Genomic DNA, 27,125 nt, shown 5'->3' on the forward strand with positions numbered 1-27,125 from the left:
TATCCGCATTTATACGTCCGGTTATGTAGAGTGCTATAAATTAGAATTGCGTTTATATCCGTTACTTTTTATTTTATTTTTGTTTGGTTGAAATAGACCAATTTTAAAGGCAATAAGTTGTAAGTATATTTAGTAGGAAATGGTTAATTTATATATGATTTATTGTACTTCTATGGCATTTAGTTAAAATGATCTTATTGAATTTTCCATAACTCTCCCTTTATATATAAATTGTCTGAATTGTGACATGTATCGGAGGTATGTGAATAACTGCCTAACATATCTCCTAATTATTTTCATTACCAATGTTTGGTCTTTCTTGCAATCTTCCATTTTGTGTTTTAATGTAATATTTTTATTTTTGATTATCCCTTACTCGTTCTCACAGGCATTTGGGTGAAATAAAACATAAAAATGAATTTGTAGTTTTATTTAAAAAAATGGCAGTTTCATTGTTAAGCAACTTGGTTAAAAATAGGAACAATTCAAAATACTTTGGTCTAAATTATAAACATGAAACGAAAACATAATCAAATATTAGTTAATATCTTGGTGATTCTGAAGAGCTTTGTGAAGAATAAGAAGTGAGACTGGCTGAATGCATTAGTCGGGTGAGTTTAGACAAAGGCGCTGTCGCCCACGGCGTTAATGGACTACCAGGTGCAGGTACCGGGGATATTCTGTCAAAATTATTTAATACAAATTACTGGATTGAAGGCACATAAGTGGCCCAGAGTTTGTTTCTGGCTAGAACGTTTAAACGTCATGAACCTTGTTAAAAAATATAACCCATTGAAGGGTGACCAGACTTCGTACGTAAGACTACTATGGAAGTCACTGATCATCTCTTAAAGAGATTTCGAAACTTAACTTAAATATTACATAATTGAATGACATTAACCTATTTCGTCGCGGTCGAGCTGTTTTCGGGCGGATTCTACGTGCTTCCGGTTTCCTCGGGGGTGGAGCGCTTTCAACGTCTGCGTCACTTCCGGCCCCTATATGCAAGGTTTACAGATAATATTTGTGTTTCTAACTGTCACGTCTCTACTTTTAATTTTTTATAATAAAATACAGGTAGAGTACTGTTTGTCTGAAGTTAATAATATTAATGCCTTCGTGCATAGAATGAGGATATGTCTTTGAAAAACATTTACTAAATAACACGAGAGCCTATTCCAAATTCAGAAATATTCTAGAATAATAGTATTACTTTCAATTATTTGTTTACCTTGTATAAACAGAGAATGTTCGACTTGTGCTTGTCCCGTGGCGTATTGAATACAAATCGGTCTATTCGTTTTAATTTCCATATCTCGGTGGTTTATATTGGCGCTGAAATAATGACATTAGTTATTGCCAATGTGACAACATTCATTATTATTTTGACCGACTGGATAAATTTTCTTTCAATTTGACCCACTATGTAGTTATCCTGGCATTATGAAAAAAGGAATGCAATATCGAGCACGATTTTTAAATTTGAAATAATCTTCTAGTTAATAATAAAGCTGAAGTTTTGTTTGTTCGAAGTCGTGAATCTCAGGTTTGAATTGGAAAATTATTTTTGTGTTTAAAGTCCATTCATCGTTATACATAATATGACACCATTAAGTATAGAATATAACAGTCGAGTTTTTATATTACTAAACAAAAATGATTTAGGCGTGAAATATATCTAGTTTCAAAGATATTATAACAAAATTAAAAACAAAACAAATAATTGGTGACTCACGAGTTAGTATTATTAATTTGTGGTTCCTCCCAGGGTGCATCACTTTCAACGGCGCTGCTCTCTGAAGCGACGAAATACATTGACCTAAAAATATTATTGACGGCATAGCTTTTCAATATTAATTTTACAAAAACTTAATTTGTTTTGTTTATTGACGAAAATAATATACTCGTTAGAAATAAAATAGCTAGGCTTCAGCGTGCGACTGTCATCTCTCGAGGTCGTAGCTTCGATCCCCGGCTGTGCACCAATGAACTTTCTTTCTATGTGCGCATTTAACATTAGCTCGAATGGTGAAGGAAAACATCGCGAGGAAACTTTCTTGTGCGTCAGGCACAGGAGAACAAATGATCATGAAACAGAAATCTGAGGCCCAGACCTAAAAAAGGTTGTTGCGCCACTGATTTATTTTAAGTACCTTATTAAATAATATATTGTATGTAGTGTTTAGGTAACACTTAGTTTGAATGCCCGCTTATGTCAATTATATAATTTTAACAAAAATCTGACCGTGCTGGCACATAAAGGTGAGGCGGAGGAGGCGCAGCGCGTCTGGACGCAGTTCGTGCGCGTTTAGCACGACATGCACGACCCAATACTGCACTGTCTGCAAATGTTCACATCCTTATGCATTCAGATATTTTTATTATTAATAAAGTATAGCTCTGGTTAGCTAGGTTGTACACGAGTGTGGTATCTCCAAGATATTGTAGACTTGACAAACTCATTATTATAGAATACTAGCTGACCTGGCAATCGTTTGTTTTGCCATGTACGTATATTATTTCTAGGATTTTTTTTAGTTCAATGAAAATAAAATCATCGTAGAGGGTTGAAAATTAGGGGTTGTATTTATTTTGTATCATAAAAAAATAAAAACAAGAAAGTATCTTTTATTTTTAAAAATTATTTTTTATTATTGATAGTACCCGATTCTTAGACTTACCGAAAATGCATAAAAAAAAATCATAAGACTCGGTCGAGCCGTTTCTGAGGAGTATGGGAAGGAACATTGTGACACGAGAATTTTATGTACATTGTACATATTAGATTTTTGGAAATTACCTACCAAAAAAATGGCCAGACTTTGAACAAAGTTTTCGGCACTGAAATCCTTCAAATTGATAAACCACGTAGTAACCTACCTCATGTACAAGAGAGATGATTTGATGTAAGTATCAAGAGCTAAATAATACTATAATACGTTGAAAAATATTTTGGAAACGCTTATGGCGAGATGAAAAACAATTTCTTTTTGTTGGAAAATTGGACTCGGCGTCACCAGACAAAAGTAAAGTAACACACGAATAATAACTAGATTTATATAGTTAAAGATAGTAATACAAGTCTTACCAGATATTGGATCACTATCTGTCTGTTCCTGTCTCTCCCTTTTCCAGCCGCTATCAGGAGGAGGCTGGTCAGCAGCCACTCCGAAAAGACCAGAGACTGCTCCAGCTACGACTAGGCGGGAGGATTTAACTCCCGTCTACAATGAAATTATTCAAAAATACTTTCTATTTAAGCGCGTCTTTTAAAATACACTTTCACATAATAATAAAAATGATTATTACATTTAACATTATAAAACTGTACTGACTAGAGCTTTGAAAGTATGTCAAAATCTCGAGTTAATTACCCGAGTAAGGCTAAAAACTACTTAATCGAGTGGTACAATAACAAAGTTAAAAAAAAACTATACTTATAGGTATTTTTGGGAAATAACTTAAATATAAAAGTACGTATAGTAACCCTAACTAAATATGTACGTTCAAAACTAAATATTGCTGTCAATCTCTCAGGTCGAGCCAAAGAAAGGGAGGACACTGGTGTCTATGCACATGTGCTCCCGCGCAATTGGCCAGTCTCAATATAAATTATTCGCTATGGCTGAATCGGTCTGAACAACTACTGCTCTAGTAAAAAACTTACGGAAACAGTGACATCTATTTCCGGAATGCCGTTTAGCTCCGCCGCCTTTTCCGCGAGGGTCCTCAAGTCAGGCGAGCTGGGACCTTCTTCTGACCGTGTCACCAATTCCTTCATGTAGTCAGGGAATACTTCTGCTGCAGCTATATTTTTAGGTTTAATGAATATTTTATCACATACCTAATAAATAATAAATTGTAATTTAATATTAATTATTTCAACGGCCATATAAAGAAGACCTTAGGCCCTTTCTCCACTGCTCCGGTCCGGCAAACGTTTAATAACCGATCCGATTTAGAAACTCACAACAGTACTTAAAGCTTCTGCACTACTCCGGCATCCTTTTTTTAACGATCGGATAATTTGCTAGATCGGAACGCGGTGTTTTATTGGACCGGAGTGATCGGCGCACCGCGCATCCAACCCGGGTATTGTGTAAAAAATTCTATAATAAACGTAATCTTTTCTAACGTAGCTTTTTGTTCATAATAATAATACCATACACTGGTACTTAAAACAAATATTATTAATAGTACCGGTGACCCCAGAGCTGGTACTTTCCTCGCTCAACGAATCAGTATCGCAATACAGCGAGGAAATGCAGCACTACAGGTAGACTGCCACAGGGACCAAACTTATTAAATTTTAATTATTATTATTGTAAGTTAAGAAAATATACTCCATATTTGTAAAACACTATCTTGTTTTTACAATTAATATAAATGCAAATTATTATTTTTTTAGCCGACGTCAGAGTGAGGTTTACAATTCTACATCTATTTTTTATTAGTTATATTTACTTACGTGGACTCTTAATCTCTTGAGTCTTTAAGAATTCCGCTTGAAGATCAATTCCCAGGTAGTTCTGATTATTTGGTGCAGTTGGCAGATTTGCGTCTACTTTCGGTTGAGTTTGGTAGATTTGGGTTGTTGCCTTGCTTTGTTTCTGGAGTCCATTCACCAAGATGTCCGGGGGCTGTTGCATTGTCTCCGCACCTATTTTTATAGCTTTTATATTTATGTATAGATATATCTCGTGTCTTTCTTTGGGGCATTCACATTTCTGAGTCTTCGATCAGTTATTGTATCCGAGATTACTATTTCGCCGAGAATCGATTTCAGGACCTAAGTTACGACTTACGAGAGGTTGATAAATTTAAATTTGGAATATATATTGTTATTACGGCGTTATAAACCAGACTAAAATTAATATACAAAGAAAATAATCTGGCCATATTAATTACCGAGTATTTTTTTAAATTTACTCTAATAATAAAACGTACCATGTAAAATGGCAAAATATGTTCTAACATACGAAAACTGAATCGAAAGCTTGTAGAATGTTATAAGACACAACAATTCTATGGTTCAATGTTCTGTACTATATAGAAATTGAATTAGAATTGAGCAGTGTTGGCCTAGTGGCTTCAGCGTGCGACTCTCATACCTAAGTATTTGGTTCGATCTGCGGCTGTGCACCAATGGACTTTCTTTCTATGTGAGCATTTAACATTCGCTCGAACGGTGAAGGAAAACATCGTGAGGAAACCGACATGTCTTAGACCCAAAAAATCGACAGCGTGTGTCAGGCACAGGAGGCTGATCACCTACTTGCCTATTATATTGAAAAATTAACATGAAACAGATTCAGTAATCTGAGGCCCAGACCTAAAAGAGGTTGTAGCGCCACTGTTTTTTTTACAATATAGAAATACATGAATTGAAAACTATATGGAGATAAATCAATTTTACCTGTGTTAGTCAAATCAAGGTCTTGCGCAAAGGCCATAGCAGAGTACGCCGAAGAAAGCGCTACGCCTCCAACCCCCGCTGCCTCTTTTACCACTTCCGGTGGTGGTACACTATAAAAACCAATATCTAATATATAAAATTCTCGTATCACAATGTTCGTTCCCATACTCCTCCGAAACGGCTCAACCGATTCTTAAGATTTTTTTTATGCATATTCAGTAAGCCTGAGAATCGGCTACTATATATCGGTAGATTGTAATCTATCAAAGTGAAACGGTCAAATTGTGAAACGGATCGCACCTCGCGCGCTGATTGGTTTATCATGCCATGTATGCCCCGCGCCACCATATTTCTTTGTTAGTTTAGCTTTCGACAGTTTACAATCTCGCGAGATAGATTACAATCTAACGGTGTTTACAATTTTACGGTGACATATAGATGGCAAAACAACGTTTGCCGGGTCAGTTAGTAACATATATAAATGGTCTCAAATTTGTTTCTGTTTTTAAAGGCCAGGTATGCAAGGGTGTCGCCAGGGTCCCAGGTAGATGCAGCTGCCCATCCCTAGGGAATCTAAACACCTTTTTTTACTAATTAATTATGCAGAATTGTGAAAATTATTATTTATACAACGCATACATTCCCGAACCTTTGTTGGTACTTCTACTTTGTCCTGGTGGGTTTCAAGTGGTTGGACTGAACAACTTACGTGGTCTTTTGCTTAGTAGGAGTAGAGATAGAGACACGACCCCACATTAGTCTTCGGAGTTCCTCACCGGTGATACCACGCTTTCTTAACTCCGCTATCGTCACTTTACCTACCCGCTAGAACGCAATGATATATTATTGTTTAATGTTTATAGAACCTCATTACAAAAAATGTATTTTATTTACATGAGAATCTTAATATGTATGACATATTTCTTCGATAATAAAAACACGTGGTGGCATTTCAATTTAAAATAGAATTTCTATAAGGTAATTCGCCCTTCTCATTCTCTGTCAATCGGTCGCAATTGCTCTCTTTGAAAGGGGAAGAAAAGGGTTTTCTTCGAAAAAACTTCGCTGCACATCTTCGTGACGTTTCATCCGTAAAAATTTTACCCTCATGCGCCTGAAGAAGTTTCACTTCAAAAATCTAACGGATTTTATTCTCAGATAAATTTACAAAATTATGTATTAAGTATTACCTTCCAATTTGCAAGAGCGCCCTTTCGTTGCTTAGCCCTGGTTTTAGCCTTACTCTTGATTACCATGACCCCTCTCTGCTCGTACCTTGGGTCATCTGAAGGTCCCAGTCCAATTGAGTACTCCTGAAGGTATTTATGAGCATCTTCCTGGGCTACGGACCGCTCTAGGGATACTACTATTTTTGCCCACTGGGGATATAACATACACATGCGTTTACGATATAATTATAAAATCTATATATATTATTTATATTTCTAATGCAGGGTGCGGAGTTCCAAAGAAATATATATTATTAATGAAATATTTTTAATCATCAACGTTTTATCTGTTAGTCGTTAATTCGACACGAGTCCCACGTTTCATTTAAGTTTTCATTTAGTTTTAGTTATTATTACTTTTTTGGTTATTTTTTATTTATTTTTATTTTGTGGTTCCTTCTTCAATTTTTTCCCTTGATAGCTTGCTTATGTTCTAATATAATATGTAAATAGTGTATGTGTGTAAAATTTGTAATGTCATATTTTTTGTATTTTTTATGCATCGTGTACGTTTTAGAATTTATAAATAAGTAAATGTAAGATATACACTTAGTATTCAACGCAAAATTAATATCAACAATACTTTTAATGGCGGTATCTTTTACATATAACACGTAAAACATAATCTATAATGCAGAATCTCCTCTCATATATACCGTGTATAGGTTACCTGTTTCACCCACTCCTTCTCCGACTGTTCTATCACATGTGCATAAGTGTTCCCCATCATGGCGATCAGCATGTTAAGCAGTAGAATCGGCACAAACACCATGAACACAGCGAAGACCGTCTTTGATAGATTTGGGTAGATTGTCTGCCCCAGCTCGGAGTACTGCTAACATATGGAGGGGTCAACAAAGTTAATTGGTTGTCTAATTGGAGGGGGACGGCACGACGAATCACACCACGACGCCACGACGTATAACTCCACCACGGGAAGAAGAACCCCACGACATCACACATATAAGACTTCACAAGCATGACAAAGACACGATGATTAGCCTTGCGATTCTGTAACTCACTTTTCGAACTCTCACAGCGGTTTTCGCAGCGGCGATCGCGTTCAAATCTGTCGTAAAGCATTCATTTTTCGATTTGGCAATCTGATAAACAATAAATAGTAGGAGAGGTGGCACCAATTTTTGGGCAGGTATTTGAGGCAAGCTGAAAACTTGTCACATACCTCTCCTATTATATTCCAACACGGAATTGCAGACCTGGCTGGTGAGCAGCGGGGCTAAATCAACCCCTACATTTTTGAAAATATTAATTTTTTTTTCCCAAAAATATATTTGAGGCAATACGCAATTTATATATGTTGCAGTGTAATACTTTATAAATACGAAAAAAAATAAGCCAGACAATTTAATCGGGGCTTTAACATTACCAGACGCGTGCAAATATTTTTTCAAAAAATTATAAAAAATGTTTTTGAGGCAGCTTGAAATTTTAATGGAGTGTTATTTATAACTATAAAATAAAATTCCCAAAAAGACAGATCATTTCGGTAGGGCTTTCTACCTGCCAGGCGATCAAACAAATAATGGATGGGTACGGGCCTGTACTACTATAGACAAGCTGTAGTGTGAGAGAGAGCGCATATCGACAGCTGTCTTCGTTCTTGCTTGCCGCGTTACTATTGGCTCTAGCGAGGCCACGTGACTTACAATAACCCATGAGGTTTCTAGTTAGAATTTCGGCGTAAAAAAATATAAAATTTTCTGAATTTGTACTAAATACATTTTGCATAAAAGTGATTGTATTGATTTATGGACGTTAAAGGGAGATATTTTTGTGATTTCTTTTTTATCTTAAAAAATTAGCCATTTTGCCAATTTTAATGCGAATTTAAACGTAATGAATTGTTAAATATTTGATATTTCCGTAAAAATATTTATTTTTTGAAGAGAATTAAAAAAAAAATTCAGTACAGAATTCATACTGTTGCCCCTACATTCAAAACTAAAAATTGTTTCTCTGACATTATTGCAAGTCAAAATTTATACGGAAATTTAAAACCTTTTTCATCTTAAAATTAATAAGGGTTACGTATAAAAAAAAACAATGATTAAAATACAAAATCGCAAAACTAGATTTATAAAAATATAATATTTCTTCAGTGTTTCAATTATTTAAGTATAAAAAAATTTGAAATAAATTAAATTCGTTTCACGTCAGATATAAATTATCATTTTTCGTCTGTGGATCAGAATCTTCATCAGAACTACTTGAATCTTCGGTTTCATCTGTATCAGATTCGGCAACCTCTTCATCATCTGCGAAAAGAAATAGATATTTATTTTTTTAATTAATCACAGAAATTTGAATGCAGCAGTTATTAAAAATAAACCATTTATTCTCACCTGTAGTATGATTTTCATCATCGTTATTTTTATTTTCCTCGTGAACAACAGCGTCGAATACTTATTGCGGCATACACTCTCCGTCAAACCAGTGAAAATCTAGCGTATCCTCATTAAGTGTCCATCCGTTTCTATTAGGTGTCAAAGAACTGGGGAATCGTAATATGCATTTCTCCAAATGCTTGTTATATATTGCGTTCTTAAAAGATGTTGTTTTAATTCAGATTTGCATGGAGGTAAAGTAGAGGGATCACAATTTATTATTTTTTTTCTGAAAGGTTAATTTTTAGTATCGGCTTTGTAAGTCGCACAAAATTTAAGAAATCGTGCTTCATTTATATTTGATGTATTTTTAAATCCATAAATTTCGCAAACGAATTGTTCTAAGACTGGCAAAATTTCATCACGCGAACTGGTAACATGCGCAACTCCAAGATCTGCTAATGCTTTTTGATAATTTTTGTTTTTAATCAATATTTTGTATGGTCTTATCTTGCCTTTTTGAAAAAATGATGGATTATAATCGCATCCTGTTAACGCATGAAAACCAGGTAAACTCGTACATATAGATGGTCCTAATTCAATATGTAGTTTGGATATAAAAATATTAAGCTCATCGCTTTGGAGATGATCCATGTTTCCAAGCATGATTATCAGTACATCTGTGTCTGAAGTTTTCAGAAGAACATTTGTCTTCGCACTTGTTTCGAGCTTACAAACATGGTGGACAATCTTCGTATCGGCTTCTTCGTGATGGTTACATGCCAGACTCTCATCAACAGTCTCTTCAACAACATTATTTTTTACAATATAAGAATAACACGGATATTTAACACCTCCTGACTTTTTTTGAGAGTTTTCTCCACAAAAGCAATCACTTTAGCATCATTTTTTTTACAAATAACAAAAACTAACTTTTCACTAGACATTTTCTAATTATTTGAGTTTTAAATAGTGTAATAATACCATTAGTAGAATAATACGACTGAAAGTAACGACTCCGAAATTCTAACTAAAAACCTCATAGGTTATTGTAAGTCACGTGGCCTCACTAGAGCCAATAGTAACGCGGCAAGCCAGAACGAAGACAGCTGTCGATATGCGCTCTCTCTCACACTACAGCTTGTCTATAGTAGTACAGGCCCGTACCCATCCATTATTTGTTTGATCGCCTGGCAGGTAGAAAGCCCTACCGAAATGATCTGTCTTTTTGGGAATTTTATTTTATAGTTATAAATAACACTCCATTAAAATTTCAAGCTGCCTCAAAAACATTTTTTATAATTTTTTGAAAAAATATTTGCACGCGTCTGGTAATGTTAAAGCCCCGATTAAATTGTCTGGCTTATTTTTTTTCGTATTTATAAAGTATTACACTGCAACATATATAAATTGCGTATTGCCTCAAATATATTTTTGGGAAAAAAAAAATAATATTTTCAAAAATGTAGGGGTTGATTTAGCCCCGCTACTCACCAGCCAGGTCTGCAATTCCGTGTTGGAATATAATAGGAGAGGTATGTGACAAGTTTTCAGCTTGCCTCAAATACCTGCCCAAAAATTGGTGCCAGCTCTCGGACCAAAACTACAAGGAGGGACCTTAACAGCGTAAACCGCTGTGAGAGTTCGAATAAGTATCGCAATACAGCGAGGGAATGCTGCCAGCGTTAAAGGTACACTACCACAGGAACCAAACTTTTTAAATTTGTTTTAATATTCTATTTTTTAATTTTAATTATAAATAGTTATAATAATTATATATTGTGATTATTATTATAATATGTAGAGTTATAACAATTTTAAACTTTATTTTTATGTTTATTAAGTTTGCATATTTTTTACATATAACATAAAATAAACTTATACTTACACTATAATCTCCCAGAGTTATTTGGAATAGAGCCATCCAAGTGCTGGGGTAACTTGAATACAGCGTTGACTGTACATTTGGGAATCCTAAAAGGTCACCAATATTAGAATATTTTTTTAAATTAATAACAATACAGGATATTAGAAAGTACCTTTATACAAAAAGAAAAACGATTGCGAGAATCCAAACAGTATAATGCAATATATAATACCAAACGTGAACATGTCTCCAGTGATCATACTATAAATCATTGTCACGAAGGGACCCGTCAATTTTACGGCTCTGCAACAAGATTTATTTATTTATTAATTTGGATATACCTACTTTGTTTTATGTTATAGGAGGCAGACGGGCAGAAGGCTCACCTGATGTTAAGTGATACCGCCGCCCATAGACACTCGCACTGCCAGAAGGCTCGTAAGCGCGCTGCCGGCCTTTCAAGAATAGGTACGCTCTTTTCTTGAAGGACCCTAAGTCGAATTGGTTCGGAAATACTTCAGTAGGCAGCTGGTTCCACATAGTGGTGGTGCGCGACAGAAATTGCCTTAAGAATCGCTCTACCTATTGAAGTGGCGTGTCTATAAGATAAATTAATATGTTCACAACTCCAAAAGTGGAAACAAACGTGTGTACTAAGACGGTTTTAGGTAAAAAATCCTCTTTCGGCACTGTTACCAACGTATGCTTAGTTTTTTTGGACATGTAAGTCAGATCTAGTAAGCTTAGAAATACTCATCGTGATTGGCAGAGTGGAGCACCAGACCTCGAGGCCGATGGGGATCTATATTAGTTGGACCGATCAAGTAACGGCCCTTACAAGTCTTACCATCACCCAGCCGCAGAGGCTTGCTGTTGACAGGGGAGAGTGGTGGAAGTTGTGCGGGGCCACTAACGACGAAAATAAAGAGTGCAACTGAAGAATTCTATAACTCATCAGACATACTCGTACACATTGTCCCACTGTATGGCTGTGTCAGACAGTCGTATACTTAATATTTCTTAAATTTTTACATGCAGAAGGAGTACCTACCTTTTTTTAGATTTGTAGATTCCTTTCTTTATTCTTTATAAATTTCTCAGAATTCATTGCTGATGTCAAAAATAAGCATGGACTAGTCTTTAAACGAAAGCACTAGGATTATTTATCTAGATAACTTTTTAATTCATAAAACACAAATATAGAATATATAAAATATTCTTAACCTACGTAATAATAATAATTAAAAATGGATAAGTAAAAAAATTTGGTCCCCGTGGCAGCATTTCCTCGCTGTATTGCGATAATTTTTCGTTAAGCGAGGAAAGCATCAGTACTTCCTACCACGCGCCAATTTAAATACATATTTAATTAGCGCCTTTGCACCAGGGTTCACAACCTGAAGCCAGGCAGTTATCGTACCAGGGCCGTAAAATTATCGTATATGTGATCCATATACGATAAATTATCGTACAGTCAGGAAAATGGCTAAAAATACTTTAAAAATCATATGAAACGTGAAAATAAAATGTTGCAAACGATTTATAGTTTAAATCTTGTAAACTTGTGTTTTTCAAATTGAAAAAAATAATACTTAAAAAAAAATAAACTTAATTCAATCTCTTCCGTCAAAGAGGAACAAAAATACGCAATATTTTCTCGTTGAACAATATGGTGTTCACTCTAAGTGATATACCTATTGTCCGTAAACATCGCATATTATTTTTATCACTTAAAATTCGTTAGGTATTAAAATGTTATCGAAGACTTCCAAATCTGCGTCACCATACAAATCGTGATTTTTTTGGCTGTGCATACGATGCGTTTTTGTGTTTGTACATTAACGCTTTGTTCATCTGCTGTAGTTGCCTTGTGACAGCATAAGTTCCTAATAGAAAAATAAGCTAATAGATGGCACTGACACTAAAAACTGTAATTGTTATTGGGCTATCTGTGTAATCATCAAATTTTTTATCAGACTGGAAATTATCGTAAAATCTGCGTACGATAGTCATGTACCATCGTACATCGTACGTAGTTATGAAATTATCGCAAATGTACGATAATTATCGTACGGTTGTGAACCCTGCTTTGCACGTGTGATCCCGACGGCCTACGACCCAAGGGAACAAAATCAAAGTGGGAGGAAATACATAATTATATAAGCTGTTTATTATTTTCTGGCTGCTAATACTAAAATATATACTGTATACTAGTAATATATAATAAAATATAACTTATTGAAACAAGCTATATATTTAATATTAAATTAGGATAAATTTGTCTTTGTATTGCAAGTTCAGGTATTGAAATTGTTTCACTGTTGTACTAGCTGTTTTAAGGGCGAATGACCGACAAAATGGCCGCCACGAAGCGACGCTACTCGTTGCCATGGGTTACGTCTGGGGTCACCGAACCATTACGGTCGGGTTCAGTGATCTATATATAACAATTGGGACGAGGTTTGAAGATTCTTTTATAAATTAATTAATTTAAAAAATTGTAATCACTACATAAAAATTATATTTTTGATACGAATCTTAAAGTATGTTTGTTTTTAATTGTGATCATTTGTATACAAATAACTCACCCTGCAAAGAACATAAGTAGAAACCAGGACCCTGGTAGCACAAATATTAGTATCGCCTCTTCTAACATTGTTTGTCTACTTAACCGAGCTGGAATACATGCTAGGAGTAACAAATTTGATGCAAGGAAAATAAATTTTGCCGGCTCGTGTATCTGAAATATACAAAATGGTGACCATTGCTTCACTGTTAAAACACGCGACTTTAAGCATTTATAAATTAGGTTGAAGAACACAAACAAATATACAAAGATACTTTGGGCAGTGGCGTAACTATACCATCTGGGGCCCGTGGCAAATTCTTTTGATGGGGCCCTATCAGTAAAAATGGACATGTTGTACCCACTCAGTTTAATTTGAATAAACTTCGAGATTTCAGCGTACTCAATTACACGTTGTTTATGTCCCACTAATGGCCATAGGCCTCCTCTCTTAGGCGAGAGGTAATGGTCTGTAGTCCCCATGCTAGCCCAATGCGTATTGGAGACTTCACATTCATCCAGAGAAAATAATATCTCTTGGTCAGGGGCCCTCTTGGGGCAGGGGCCCGTGGCATTTTGCCAGCCCTGCCACCCTATTGTTACTCCCCTGACTTTAGGTCAGACGTGACCTATTAACGGCTATTAAACTTGTATGTAATATGTATTTATGTCATGGAAATAAGCATACGAATCTATATTATGATGACGTCTAGTGTATATTGCTACGTATGTTTGTAAAAAGAACCAGGTAAGTTTCCATTAGGAAACAAATCAGCAGAGTTCCTAAGCGTTTTGACGAATTATTAAACTTGACCATATTTTGGGCTCATGAAAGCGTAGAATGAATATGTAAGACAAATCGTCATAATTTAGCTTGATAGGCATAGAAACTTTTTGTAGCTGCAACAAATGGTACACGGCCGCTTTCTATACTCAATGCCAATCCAATGTTTACTACTAGAGATTGATATTTCAATCCACTTCTCATAAATATACTTTTCAATAACCGATCGATGGATCGTTTTTGTAAAGTATCTTTGAATTCGACAGATCGAATTTTGACATTTATCAGTTTAAATTTGCGACAATCTGAATAATTCTAGATTATAGATCGAGTATAGAAAACGGCCGACAGTCAACTACTCCTCAAATTTACAACAATGGTTGCCTTGTTGCCTTTCACTTCTTAAGCCGTGTCCGTAATTCTCAAAAGCGAATCAAAACCAATAAATAATCGGCGCCGTCTGTGATTTTAGTTATGGCATACGTATATCGGAGTCATCTGTTTTAAATTAGTGAAAAAAAACCATCCTCGGTTGGCGAAATTGAATTGTGACTATTCATATACCAACGAATTCAGACGTATAATAGTACCACAGTTTTTATGGACGTTTTGAAAACAAACTTTCTGCGACCCAAATTGCCGAGTGGTGGCGTGGCTGGTGTTCCCCAGTATCTTAACTACAAGAGCGAGAGAGACGGACGTTCCCCCAGTGTATCATAACTACGAGAGCAAGAGAGAACGACGCCAGCGCCGCCGACTTCGAACTAAACTAGGGGCAGACCCCACTTGGAATCGGCACAGGAAATCCTTATAGTTTGTGCTACGCCTGAATTCGTTGTTAATACTTTATCACACACTGATAATTCCACGATTTGGCCACCATACTCTTACCAATTGCTTGAAATACGCTATGACTCCCTGGTTCTTGATCTCATCCCCCTGCTGCAGTATTATATAGCATAATGTACTCAATATCGTTCCCAATTCACAGGCAAGTCGTATACCACTTCTGGCGTCTGTGACTTCCAGACCCCAGTCAGGGTAGGAGTCAGCTTCGACGCTACTGTGGCGGAGGTAGACCGATACAGATAGAAGTAGCAGGTGCAACATTAGTATCATGAGACGTTTGAGAAACTTTTTCTGAAAAAAGTTTTTTGTTTTATGTAAATAAATATTAACGAATACAAACTTATTTTTGCATTGCAAAAACAAAAAGTAGAGTATATTTTAATAAACTGTTCATACTTTTTTTTACTGGCGTTTACCGAAAAAAAAATATTTCGGCATGAAAATGTTTATTCCAATATAAAAATTCTCGTGTTACAATGTTCGTTCCCATACTCCTCCGAAACGGCTCGACCGATTCTTATCAAATTTTTTATGCATATTCAGTAAGTGATAAGGGGTGGGGTCCACCCCAAAACTTAATGTTTTATTTTTTATACAATTTTTTTTGTTTTAATTTTTTTATGATACAACATACAAAAATACATAGAACCCTTAATTTTCGTCTACCCTCTACGATGAACCCCTATTTTTTATTTGTTAGTTAGTAAAGAACTTACAACTTGAACTCGACTTGAATGAGGTTTACATAGAGAAATATCTCTGGGGTAGCATAGCAAAATGTTCCATGTTGGTATGTACTAAAAAGGTAGGCTAGGCATTAAGGAGAAACGAAGTTCGCGGGGACAGCTAGCTTTCTATACAATGTTTGATGGACAAATCAATGACAATAACTTTTCTTCTTCTAAAAGCTGGTTCAAAAATATTTTAATTCTATTACATTTTTGTACACAATCTACAGCTAATTTCTTTTTTAACCGCTCATCGTGATAATATGGATGTTTTAATTAAAATAAAAAAGATTAATGTAGAAAAAGTTTTGAAAAGTCTAAAATAAAATAGTAAAAATATTACTTAGTAAAACCTGGGGGGGGGGTTTGGGTCTATGCTTCTACGGTTCCCAGTACGACATGCTTGCATGGTAGCATAGGTGCAAACCCACCCTACCACATCCTTCTGATGGGTAGGGAGGCGTGGCTTTTGGGGGTAGCGCAAGTCGCTATGATCCCCTCAAAGCAAGTTTGGTGGACTAGCCTTCTCGAGGTTGCCGACCCTGTTCTTGGTCTAATACCCTATGTATTAGACGTAACTAAAACCGCCAAGCGAACTATTGCAGGAATGGAGAGGTCATGTCCTTGCGAGTTCATCGTCCAAACAGGAAGGACGGTGGACAGTAAATGACCTCCCGCGTGTTTGTGCCGTGCGCGGGGACCCGTACGGGAGGATGAAGGAATCCTGGGGGTTGAGTGGAGTAGTGCGCCGGAACAGTTGTGCGCTGCACACAACACACCTCTTTGGTCTGGATTTCTCCTCACACGGGAGGCCGGGGTTTAGCTAACCACGGTCAACCGGCTGTGGCATCCCATAAGCGGGCTGCCGAGCGAGAGTCGGGATGTGGGGGGGGGGCCGTCGGCGCGGTACGGGACTCGGGGTGAGTTGCGTCATAGTCTCGTGGCGTGAACAGCTCCGTACTTCCTTGCTGCGTGCAGATGCGTCTGCCTCCCTACGTGCCGGCTCTATACCGGAGGAGTAGCTCTGACGTCGCTTGCTGAGCAAGGGACGTCCCCGACGTGAGGGCTCCGTGGCGGGTGGAGAGCTCCAAAGGTGAATTCAAACCATATCACCTCATGGATAAAGAGGCAAACAAACTTAACAGAACAAACACTAACACCAACAAACCCAGGGTTGCGTCTTTGGACGTGTCGCGGTGCAAGTCACCAGTGGCGCGATACTCTGATGCCCCTGTCACACACATGGATGCACCCTCACGGGCAGCGTCCGGGACCCCAAAGGAGAGGGCAGCGGCTGGGGTTGCACCAATCCGGGCTGCACTCCGGCCCGTACCCAATCCGATGGAATCCCTTATACAACCGCACAAGGATGTGACCACTGCTGCGGCCAGGTTGGCTGCGTCGGTCGAGCCAAAGATGGCAACCCCGGACGATGATACAGCACTGTCTGCGTCTGAAGGGGGGGCTTCCGCGGCAAGAGCGATGCGGCAGACCGAGGCTGCGACGGTGGGCACGTCCAGTGCAATTACCACGACCATGGATATGTCGGCCCTGAAGACCGCAATTCAGGAGCCGACTTTCAAAATGGTCGTAAGCAACTCCAAAAGGCGACGGCACAGGAGAGCCTTAAGGGCGCCGGAACAGCAGAAGCTGGTCACCGGCGCTCCGAGGCCTCCTGTGAAACCTGGAACTGCCCCCGCTGTAACCACAGTTGAGAGAGGCGGGAAAAGGACACCGAAGCCTAAAAGATCCACTGCTGCGCCCGTGCCTAGCTGCTCTGGGTGCGGCAAGGGACCTAAGAGTTCCAAAACCAACCAAGCCACGAAGGGCCAGAAGCGCGACCGGCCAGAGGAAACCGTAACACCGACTGGGGAAAGTAAAAGGGTCAAACCCAACAAACCTCAGACGGTGGCAGGGACCTCGGCCAGTTACGCGGAAGCGGCAGCGTCATACAAAACTAACGAGCTTTGTGTTGCCGTGATGACTGAGCCCTTCGTGGATATGACACAAGAACAGGCGGATAACATCCGCCTACAAATCGAGGGTAAAATTCAAGACGAGCTCCTGGCGGATCTTGATGCTACCCTAACTACCGAGCCCAACGACATCAGGTTCCGGGGTAAGGCCCATCTCTCGGATGGTGTCCTCAAAACTTGGTGCGAGGACACTTACACTCTGGGTTGGCTGACCGGGACTTGTGATGTCATCACAAATCCAATACCTGACACCAGGCTGGTGGTTCGGCCTCAATCGGCGATTCCGAATAGGATTCCGTGTCTGCTACATGTACCAGACTACAGTGGCAACACGGAAACACTGAGGAAACTGATCACGAGGCAAAACCGCCACCTCAACATCAGATCATGGACCCTGACACACGAACGAAGAACTCAGGACCCGACAGGCGTGTCCCTCTTCTTTCGTGTGCCAGAGTTTGAGATCCCTAAAATCAAAGAGCGTAATCGGCGTTTATACTACCTGATGGGGAACATCTATATCCGCATCCTGGATAGAGATGAACCCTCGCAGGTGGCCAACGCCCCACCAACAACTACCAGCACATCGGGGGTGGCGTCGTCTGGGTCGGGGCCGTCCACGTCTCTGACGGGGGCGGCTTCGGTCACCGGGACACACGCCCCTATGGAGGTAGCTACACATCCACCGTCACCGGTGCAACTAACTTCGGATGATGAGTTGTTTCAGGAGACCGGGGGGAGTGAATTCAGCGACACCTGTCTGCGCTCCTCCCCATCGCCGAACTGACCTCATCCAGGCTAACCTCCAGCATAGTCAGACAGCGTCGGCTTCCCTACGCAGACTGCTGGAGACCAATCCGAAGACCATCGCCGCGATCCAAGAGCCGTGGATCAGGAATGGCAAGATATGTGGCCTGGGCAGCACCGGTGGTAAACTTTTACTGGATACCTCCGTAAGTAACCCTAGAACTTGCATAATCTTGCCTAAACATGTACCAGCATTTCTAATAAACGAACTCTGTTCAAGGAACCTTACAGCTATTAGGTTACACAGAAACAATCAACCAGACGTCGTCCTGGCGTCCGCCTATTTACCAGGTGACGAGGACGTGCCCACTCCAGAACTCGGCCTTCTGGCTGACTACTGTGAGAGGGAGAAACTGGAGCTAATCATCGCGGCGGACTCCAATGCGCACCACACGTTATGGGGTAACGCTAGTACCAACACTCGAGGTGAGGACATGCTTAATTTTATACTTAGCAATAACCTTATCTTGGCAAACAATGGCTCAAAACCAACTTTTATCAACGCGCGTTCGCAAACTATTATTGATTTAACAATGGTAACTGCTGGTCTGTCAGATCACATACAGGACTGGCACGTATCCAACGAGTTATCATGCTCTGATCATAGGTGGATCCGCTTTGCAATCAAAGGGGAGCTACCTAAACCTCAACCTAGACGTATACCACGGAGAACCGATTTGGTAAAATTTCATAGACTTATCAGCTCCGAGGTAGACAAACTATCGATACCAACCACCATAAATATACAAGACATAGACAAACATGTAAACAACCTAACGTCCCTACTCCTGACAAGCTATGAACGGTCGTGTCCCCTTACCATACCAAGATGGGGAGGGAGACATAACTGGTGGTGCCCCGAACTGGAGAGACACCGACGGAAGGTCAGGAAGCTGTTCAATAGAGCAGTGAACACACGGTTACCCACCGACTGGGACAAGTACACGGTCGCGAGAAGGCGATTCAAAAAACTTTTACGTACTAGGAAGCTGGAGTGTTGGAGACACTTCTGCACCAGTATTGAAACCAACAACCAGGCAACCAGGGTGAAATCATGCCTCTCCAGAGAGCCCAATCACTCGATCGGTTGTCTTAAAAAACCTGACAATTCATTTACAAAAACTGATTCAGAAACATGTGAACTACTACTGGCAACACACTTTCCGGGTTGCATAATTGCCAACGAACAGGCTTGGCAACCATACTCGGAGAGAGCCACCGACAGCTCAGACTGGCAAGTAGCTCACAAAATAATCACTAATGAAAAAGTAACGTGGGCAATCAACTCCTTCCTTCCATTCAAAGCGGCTGGTTTGGACGGCATCTTCCCAGGCCTACTAAGATGGAGTGGGAACTTAATAGTAGACTATCTTGTCTCTGTCTTCCGAGCCTGTATAGCCCACCGATACATACCCTTGAAATGGAGAGAAGTAAAAATCATATTCATCCCAAAACCGGGTAAAGAGGACTATACCCAAGCGAAGTCCTTCAGGCCTATTAGCCTTACTTCATTTTTCTTAAAAACGATGGAGAGGCTGGGGGACCTGGAGATACGCAGCCGGGTATCGCTATCCAAATTCCTACACCCTAATCAACATGCCTACAGTTCGGGCAAATCAACGGACTCATCACTCCACAGCGTCGTGTCTCGCATTGGCAACTCCCTGAAGTTAAAGCAGTCAACCCTTGGTGCATTCATTGACATCGAAGGTGCTTTTGACAAAACAAACTTCACGAGTATAACCAGAGCACTAAGGTCATGTGGAGTACCATCAACCCTTATAGAATGGGTAAACAACATGCTAAAACAACGAGCTATACAGTTCACGGTAAACTCCACAACACGAGGCATTGTCAGCAGAGGATGTCCGCAGGGAGGTGTTCTATCGCCGCTACTGTGGAACCTTGTGGTTAATGAACTAATCACAAAACTCAACGCTGACAATCTCTTCACTGTGGGATATGCTGATGACATAGCAATCTTGATATCTGGGAACTTTGAAAGCACCTTATGCGACCTCATGAGACGAGCTTTCAAAGTGATTGAGAGATGGTGCAAGGAGCACGAGTTATCTGTCAACCCATCAAAAACAGAACTAATACTTTTTACCAACCGAAGAGTTCTTGGACCGTACAAACTTCCGAAACTCTTCAACACTGAACTCATTCTCAAGAATGAAATCTAGTACCTAGGTGTGATTTTGGACAGTAAACTGCTCTGGAACAAACATCTAGAACACAAACTAAACAAAGCAACGATCGCCTTTTATCAATGCAAAAAGATGCTAGGCGTGAAATGGGGCCTATCGCCTAAGATAACATTATGGATATACACTGCCATAATTAGGCCAATGCTTGCCTATGGAGCCCTTGTTTGGTGGCCCAGAACAGAACTTCAAACGGCAATTACCAAACTCGGACGCTTCCAGAGGCTTGCTTTGTCCGCTGCTAGCGGTTGCATGAAAACAACACCAACCGCAGCAATGGAGATGGCCCTGCAGATCTTACCCCTGGACCTACACATACAGCAGGAGGCAGCCCTGGCTGCTATCAGGCTTATGGTACTGGATCTATGGGGAAAAAATCACTACAGTACACACACAGCGATTCTCAACAGGGCAACAGAGTATCAACCTCTTATTGCTGCGCCCTGTGATAGAATCACTAACCAATTAATATTTAACAGGAAATATCATATACAACTGAGAGAAGAGGAACATGACCGGTCGACCGTGAATGAGCTACGTATATATACAGATGGATCCAAAACAGGGTCTGGCTCAGGCGCTGGCATATTCTCTCTTGATCTCAACATCAACATACACCTACCCTTGGGCACACAGAGCACGATCTTTCAATGTGAATGTGTCGCCTTAACCGAAGCAGCCAGAGCCGTGCAGCGGCTAGGGATTAATGACTTTTGCATTAAATTCGTATCCGACAGTGCATCCGTGCTGATGGCGCTCGGAAACAAAAAAACCAACAGCAAACTAATACTGGAGTGTCATGAAGCACTGGAGGCTATAACCCGAACCAATAGGGTTACCTTACAGTGGATAAAGGGACACAGTGGATCTCTCGGCAATGATGCTGCGGACGAGCTTGCGAGAAGAGGCTCCGGAATGATGCCTGCTGGCCCGTATCCGCTCCTTCCTCTGCCCTTCTCGCTGGTGCGAACCTGGATCCGCCAGAGATCCGCTGAACTCCAGCAACAACGATGGTCGCATGGTGCGGCCTGCAGACAGTCCAAAGTGGCTCTGCCAGCAGTAAACCCGCAACTGACAAAGCGACTACTTAACTTAAATAGAACCAACCTTAAAATAATGATAGGGACAATAACGGGTCATTGCCTCCTAAATAAACATCTTTTTATCCTAGGCGCGACAGACAGCCCCCTGTGCAGAGGCTGTTTCAGCGCAGAAGAAACAGTCACCCACGTAGTCCTGGAATGCGAGGCTGTGGCTAATCAACGTGAAAAAATCCTCGGAACGGTGAGGTCGCTCCGGGAAGCCTGTGAAGTGCCCAGGAGACTTCTGTGCTTCTGGAAGGAGCTAGGCTGGCTAAATTAGCCAGGACTCGTACGCACAACGGACCAACCACGAGTCTAATTGCGGAAAAAGGAGTCCTTCTACCCTAACCCTAACCCCTACTTAGTAAAACCTGCGTTTAATGACATTTATAAACGTGAGAAAAATTCTCTACACGCGAGTGCCCGTGTAAGTTCTAGAGGCGGGTTGGGTTAAAGAAGAGTTTACCCTTGCAAATGTTTTCCATTTCTCTTCAAGGAGTCTTTGTATGATCCCTCCATCTAACATGTTCAGATGTTCTTGTTTTGTACCATTTAGAATTATGAATAGGGCTGAATTCCAATCTGTAAATCATCAAAAAATCTATGAAAAATATCTGAAAAATTCCAAACATTATTTCTCCCTTTAACCTATCAATTAGTCGATGTCGCGATCTCTTCTTTATTGCAAGACCTCGCTTCATGCATGAGTTGTGTCCTACAAGGCTCCTATAAATTGCAACTTAAGGAGTAAGGGTAGAGAAGTATTTCCGAACCAATTCAACCTTCAAGAATAGAGCGTACCATTTTTTTTATAAAATAGCAGGCAATCCGGTAGAAGGCTCATCTGAAGTGGGATATTCTTGCAGATTCTTGCTTGCTTGAGGATGATTCAGAGGATGAATGCCATAAAATCCAACAGTTAAAAACAAAATAGTTACTTGTCCGTCCATCCGGCAATAAAGTATCCAACGCGTTCAATGGATACGCAGAGCAGGTTATATTTGAGTATCTCCAGAATTCTCTGGAAGACAGTTCCAGCATCTCCCTAAACACGGAGGCTCTGCCCAGTTGGCAGGCCAGGGTTAGAGGAGTGAATCCCACATCGTTCTGTCTCCCATTACTCGCCGGTACCTTTGGGTGACGTAGGGCGTAGCCAAACATGTCCTGAAGCATTTAGCGTGACATTATTTTTAATATTTGACATTTAAACTCAAACTCAAAATAACTTTATTCATATAGGTAACCAAGAACACTTATGAACGTCAACAGAGAGAAGATGTGAGAGAGAAAATGATTCTTAATTTACATTTACAACCACTACGCCCTTGGCGTAGAGCGGGCAAGAACTGACAAGAAACTCTCCGCCACCCTTTTAATCGCCATGTTTTGAGTCATACAAATTGATTGAACTGCAGCAAATCAATCCCAAGGATTAGGATCATTTAAAGGTGTAACTACATAAGTTTAAAGTCTCGTAATGCAAGGTAACCTCCAGTGCTTTCTAAGTCCAAACTATGTTTCGTCGTGAATCAAACCGAGTAAACTCCTGGTGACGTAAACAACACCTTATATAAAAGATAATTTTGTGCCACGCTGCCTATCCCTATAGAAAGTGATAACGTATTTAATTAACACTCACCAATTTATCGCAAACAACGACCATATGAAGGATCATATTCCCAAAGGAATCTTGGGCGTCTGGATCAGCGTCCGAGTCCAAAAGTAGATTGTAGACGGCCTCGTTAGCGCAACAAGCTGCCCAAGCCAACGGGTACTCGCCAAGGTATGCTAGACCTTCGTAGTTGGTTTGACGGGATGGTGGTATCCGCTGTTGGTCTCGTGGTAGGAAGAAACTGCCTGTGGACAAATTTTTATGCAGTATATCAAAATTACAATTTTAAATGATAAAGAATATTACGATGAACGGCAAACCCCAGATAGAAAAATTTTCGCGGTCGAGTTTCACCTTGTATTAAAAAATAACAAACTATACCGAAAGAAGGAAATATATTTATAAAAAAGAGGTTATATATCTTTTTATATTAACTGAAATCTCACCAATAGCTCGCTGGTTGACATCCGCTCCGGCCTCCACAAGGTCTTGAACCAACTCGTTATTGCTATAAGCAATTGCAAGATGAAGCGAACTGGCGCCTAGAAATATGAAAAGAAAGATGTTTCGAAATTTTGATTAATTAAAATATTTCTTCCACAAGTCTAACCAACGCTTATCTAATATATAAAATTCTCGTGTCACAATGATAAATGTTGGTATGTACTAAACAGGTAGGCTAAGTAAAATCACATTAAGGAGTAACGAAGTTCACGGGCGCAGCTAGTAGAGCCTCTATAAAAATCCTCTTTCAAAATCACATTTGATACGCAATAACATTATTGAGCTGGGTAAAAGTTCTGGACCATACTGCAAGGAAGCTAGCAAGTTCTTTAGGGTTCTCTACGAGTACGACATTTAAAATAACTTTTTAATGGTATAAGTAGATTAGAAATTATCCATTTCTAATATAGCGTAAATATCTAATAAAGCGTATCTCGAAATACGTATATATAATACGTATTATATATACGTATTTCGAGAATTTAATCCTTAATTCGATGTTTCAAGTGCCAATATAATTATAAAATCACACACATAATCATATTTAGGTAAGATACATTTCTAATTTGACAATTTACAGTATATTATGAAATACATACGTATAATTTGTATTTACAATTTTCTTAACCTACAAAGAAAATTAAAACAAATGTAAAAAGTTTGGTCTCTGTGGCAGTGTACCTTTAACGCTGGCAGAATTTCCTCGCTGTATTGCGATTCTTATTCGTTAAGCGAGGAGAGCGCCAGCTCTGGGCTCACCGGTACTATCTACCAGGCGCCAACTTAAATATTTAAGTAGCGCCGGTCCACTTGAACCCCTCCGCCCAAGAGTCTCTACTCCAAAGGGAACAAAATCGAAGTATTGAATTGTTCTTTTCAGTTGTATTTGAAACATTTTGTATGCCTGAATAAGTTTGTTTTAGTTTAGTAATTGTAGAATTCTATATTGTTATTTTTAATTTTATTTTTGTCGACCTAGTTGCGCACTTTTTACTATCACTATAGTATCTTTTTCCTCTCTGACGTTACCTGACGGATTGTTTTACATTTATAATAACTTATTTTGAATGCAACAAGTATTAAATAAAATAAAATTACCTAAATATTCTTCACCTTCCACAACATCGAGTGACAGTTTCGGAAAACATTTCACTAATGTCCTTGCTAGTCGTGTATGTATCTAAAATAAAACATTTTTCTATTTTTCATGTTTATAATAATTTTTTTCTTATCTATGTAGGTACAATATTTGTTGGTCTCGTTGATCATCCTTACGTAAAAGACCGGTAACGTACTCGCGAGCACTATGGTATTGAGAGTGTCTATGGGCTTAACATCAGGTTAGCCTCCTGCCGTTTTTTTTATTATTGACGTTCATAAGTGTACACTGTAATTTTGGGTGGGGTATTTTGAATTGTTTTGTTGTTGTACAAGTATCGGTGTAGGTATCGGACTATTCTGTAGTGCTATCGTATTATTAATAACAATAAAAATATAATAATTATGCGAGAAATTAATATTAAAAAAAAATTTTCAAGGTATGACGTCATGCTAGTAATCGCAAATCTTAAGCTAAAATAAGCAAATTAAGTAAGTTTTAAGTTTATGTTTTACCCTTAGTATCGAGACTTAGAGCTAAATATAACTTCTGACTCGATCAACTGAGCACTGATATAGAATATACCGTAGATATATACCGTAGATACACTCAATATTCTCTATATACAAGAATCTCGATGTTCGAATTTACCTTAGTATCACAAATAATGAGTACATGTAAAAGAGATTCTCCGAGTGCACCCCGATAGCTCATTTGCCAACAGGCTGTGTGATCCTCCCACTTCGCTAAAGGATCGTGAGGCGAAAGAGAGGCTTCTATTGGTAGCACTACCTGGAAAAAGTTGTCATCTGTCATCTTACTAACAAAATGGCTGACTGTAATCTATAGGTTGAGTTCGCGGGTAAAAAACAGGCTGATAAATGACATATCATAACATTTTTCTACGTCTGTTTAACTAATAATGTAAACCTGCTCCTGTTCTCTGAACTTCCACCGAAGGTATTCCGCCCGATTTATGACTCTACCCCGTCCAGCAGCGTACATATAGCCAGAGAACTCCTCACGGATCAGTTTTTCTGCAGCTACCATGCCGCCCTTTGCATATGTTTCTAGTAAAATACCACCTGTAATATGAAACATTGATTTTTTATTTAATAAATTTACTCAAGTGATTACATTACACTACTTGAAGTATCATATTTTAATTAACCGCCCTAATTTAATAAATTAAAAATTTAATTCTATAAAAATAAATAAAGGCCAAAAAAATTCTTGTCCTTGTTTTACGTACGAATATTTTGATTTGCTTTGTTTATAGAGATAAGAGATTGTTTATAGTATTTGATGAGTGAGAATACCCATTATTACATTATTATAATTAATGAATTTAAATAATTTATAAAATATGTTTTACTATAAATATATGTAGGTATATACGAATACATAAATTATGTATTTTTGTGCGCGATACTTACGCGGTTTAAAACAAGAACTAAATAAGAAAATGCTATAAATTTATAAACGCACAAGCGATAAATAAAGTTTTAAAAATTATAATTTGTTTGAAATTCTAATTTGTTCAAGCACAAAAGGTGTATAAAATAATATAGTAAAACAGACACAGACATGTTTTAACCATATCAGCCCTCAATATTATAGTATAGGTTGCGGTAATATTGTTTATAAAAATAATGACTTAGAAATTAAATAGATAACAGTTAACAATCTCGCACACGTAAAAAAAGTACCTGCCTTTTTTATAATCAGCTAGTTTGTACAAAACTGTGTGATCTTCAGTGCTTGGTTGAGATATCACTCGATCGAGAACTGAACCAACAGCTGCAACTTTGGTTGTTGAACATAATTTTCCTAATGCGCTCCCCATCGTCTGGAAATTCTAAAACAAGTATTTTTAAGCTCTATAAATTCATCTAAAGTTGTTATTTAGTTTTTGTTTAATTAAGAATACACAAGCGTCTCGTTATACTTGAGGTAGCATTAAAGTCAACGTGAATGAATGTTTGTATTCAATCTGTGGTTACACTGTGGTGGTGTTTTTGTGTGTATTCGATAGTCTTTTTGATATTTCAATG

General features: G+C 38.8%; 2 protein-coding genes across 3 annotated transcripts; one reads left to right on the plus strand and one right to left on the minus strand.

Annotated features, from left to right (window-relative positions):
* Nucleotides 1–415: 415 nt before the first annotated feature.
* Nucleotides 416–27,023, minus strand: LOC125050342. Its single transcript, XM_047650104.1, has 24 exons — nt 26,785–27,023; nt 26,002–26,156; nt 25,723–25,863; nt 25,071–25,152; nt 23,915–24,010; nt 23,496–23,713; nt 22,795–23,020; nt 22,323–22,438; nt 15,099–15,347; nt 13,446–13,597; nt 11,030–11,160; nt 10,879–10,964; nt 7,316–7,477; nt 6,607–6,795; nt 6,126–6,241; nt 5,417–5,526; nt 4,469–4,660; nt 3,668–3,807; nt 3,089–3,224; nt 2,246–2,342; nt 1,736–1,819; nt 1,232–1,335; nt 902–998; nt 416–680 (listed from the first exon to the last, which is right to left on the minus strand). Exons 1-24 carry the CDS (start codon nt 26,915–26,917, stop codon nt 542–544), a joined length of 3,351 nt encoding a protein of 1,116 aa, XP_047506060.1. The 5' UTR covers nt 26,918–27,023; the 3' UTR covers nt 416–541.
* On the plus strand, nt 16,399–18,981 carry LOC125050346. 2 transcript variants are annotated; one of them, XM_047650112.1, is made up of 2 exons: nt 16,399–18,713; nt 18,788–18,981. In XM_047650112.1, exon 1 carries the CDS (start codon nt 16,901–16,903, stop codon nt 18,545–18,547), a length of 1,647 nt encoding a protein of 548 aa, XP_047506068.1. In that variant the 5' UTR covers nt 16,399–16,900; the 3' UTR covers nt 18,548–18,713; nt 18,788–18,981. The 2 variants fall into 2 exon arrangements, with proteins under 2 accessions (XP_047506068.1, XP_047506069.1); XM_047650113.1 differs by having other exon boundaries at nt 18,799–18,981.
* Nucleotides 27,024–27,125: the final 102 nt, after the last annotated feature.

Source organism: Pieris napi, chromosome 6, assembly GCF_905475465.1.
Source record: "Pieris napi chromosome 6, ilPieNapi1.2, whole genome shotgun sequence".
In the NCBI taxonomy this organism is placed as follows: Eukaryota; Metazoa; Arthropoda; class Insecta; order Lepidoptera; family Pieridae; genus Pieris; species Pieris napi.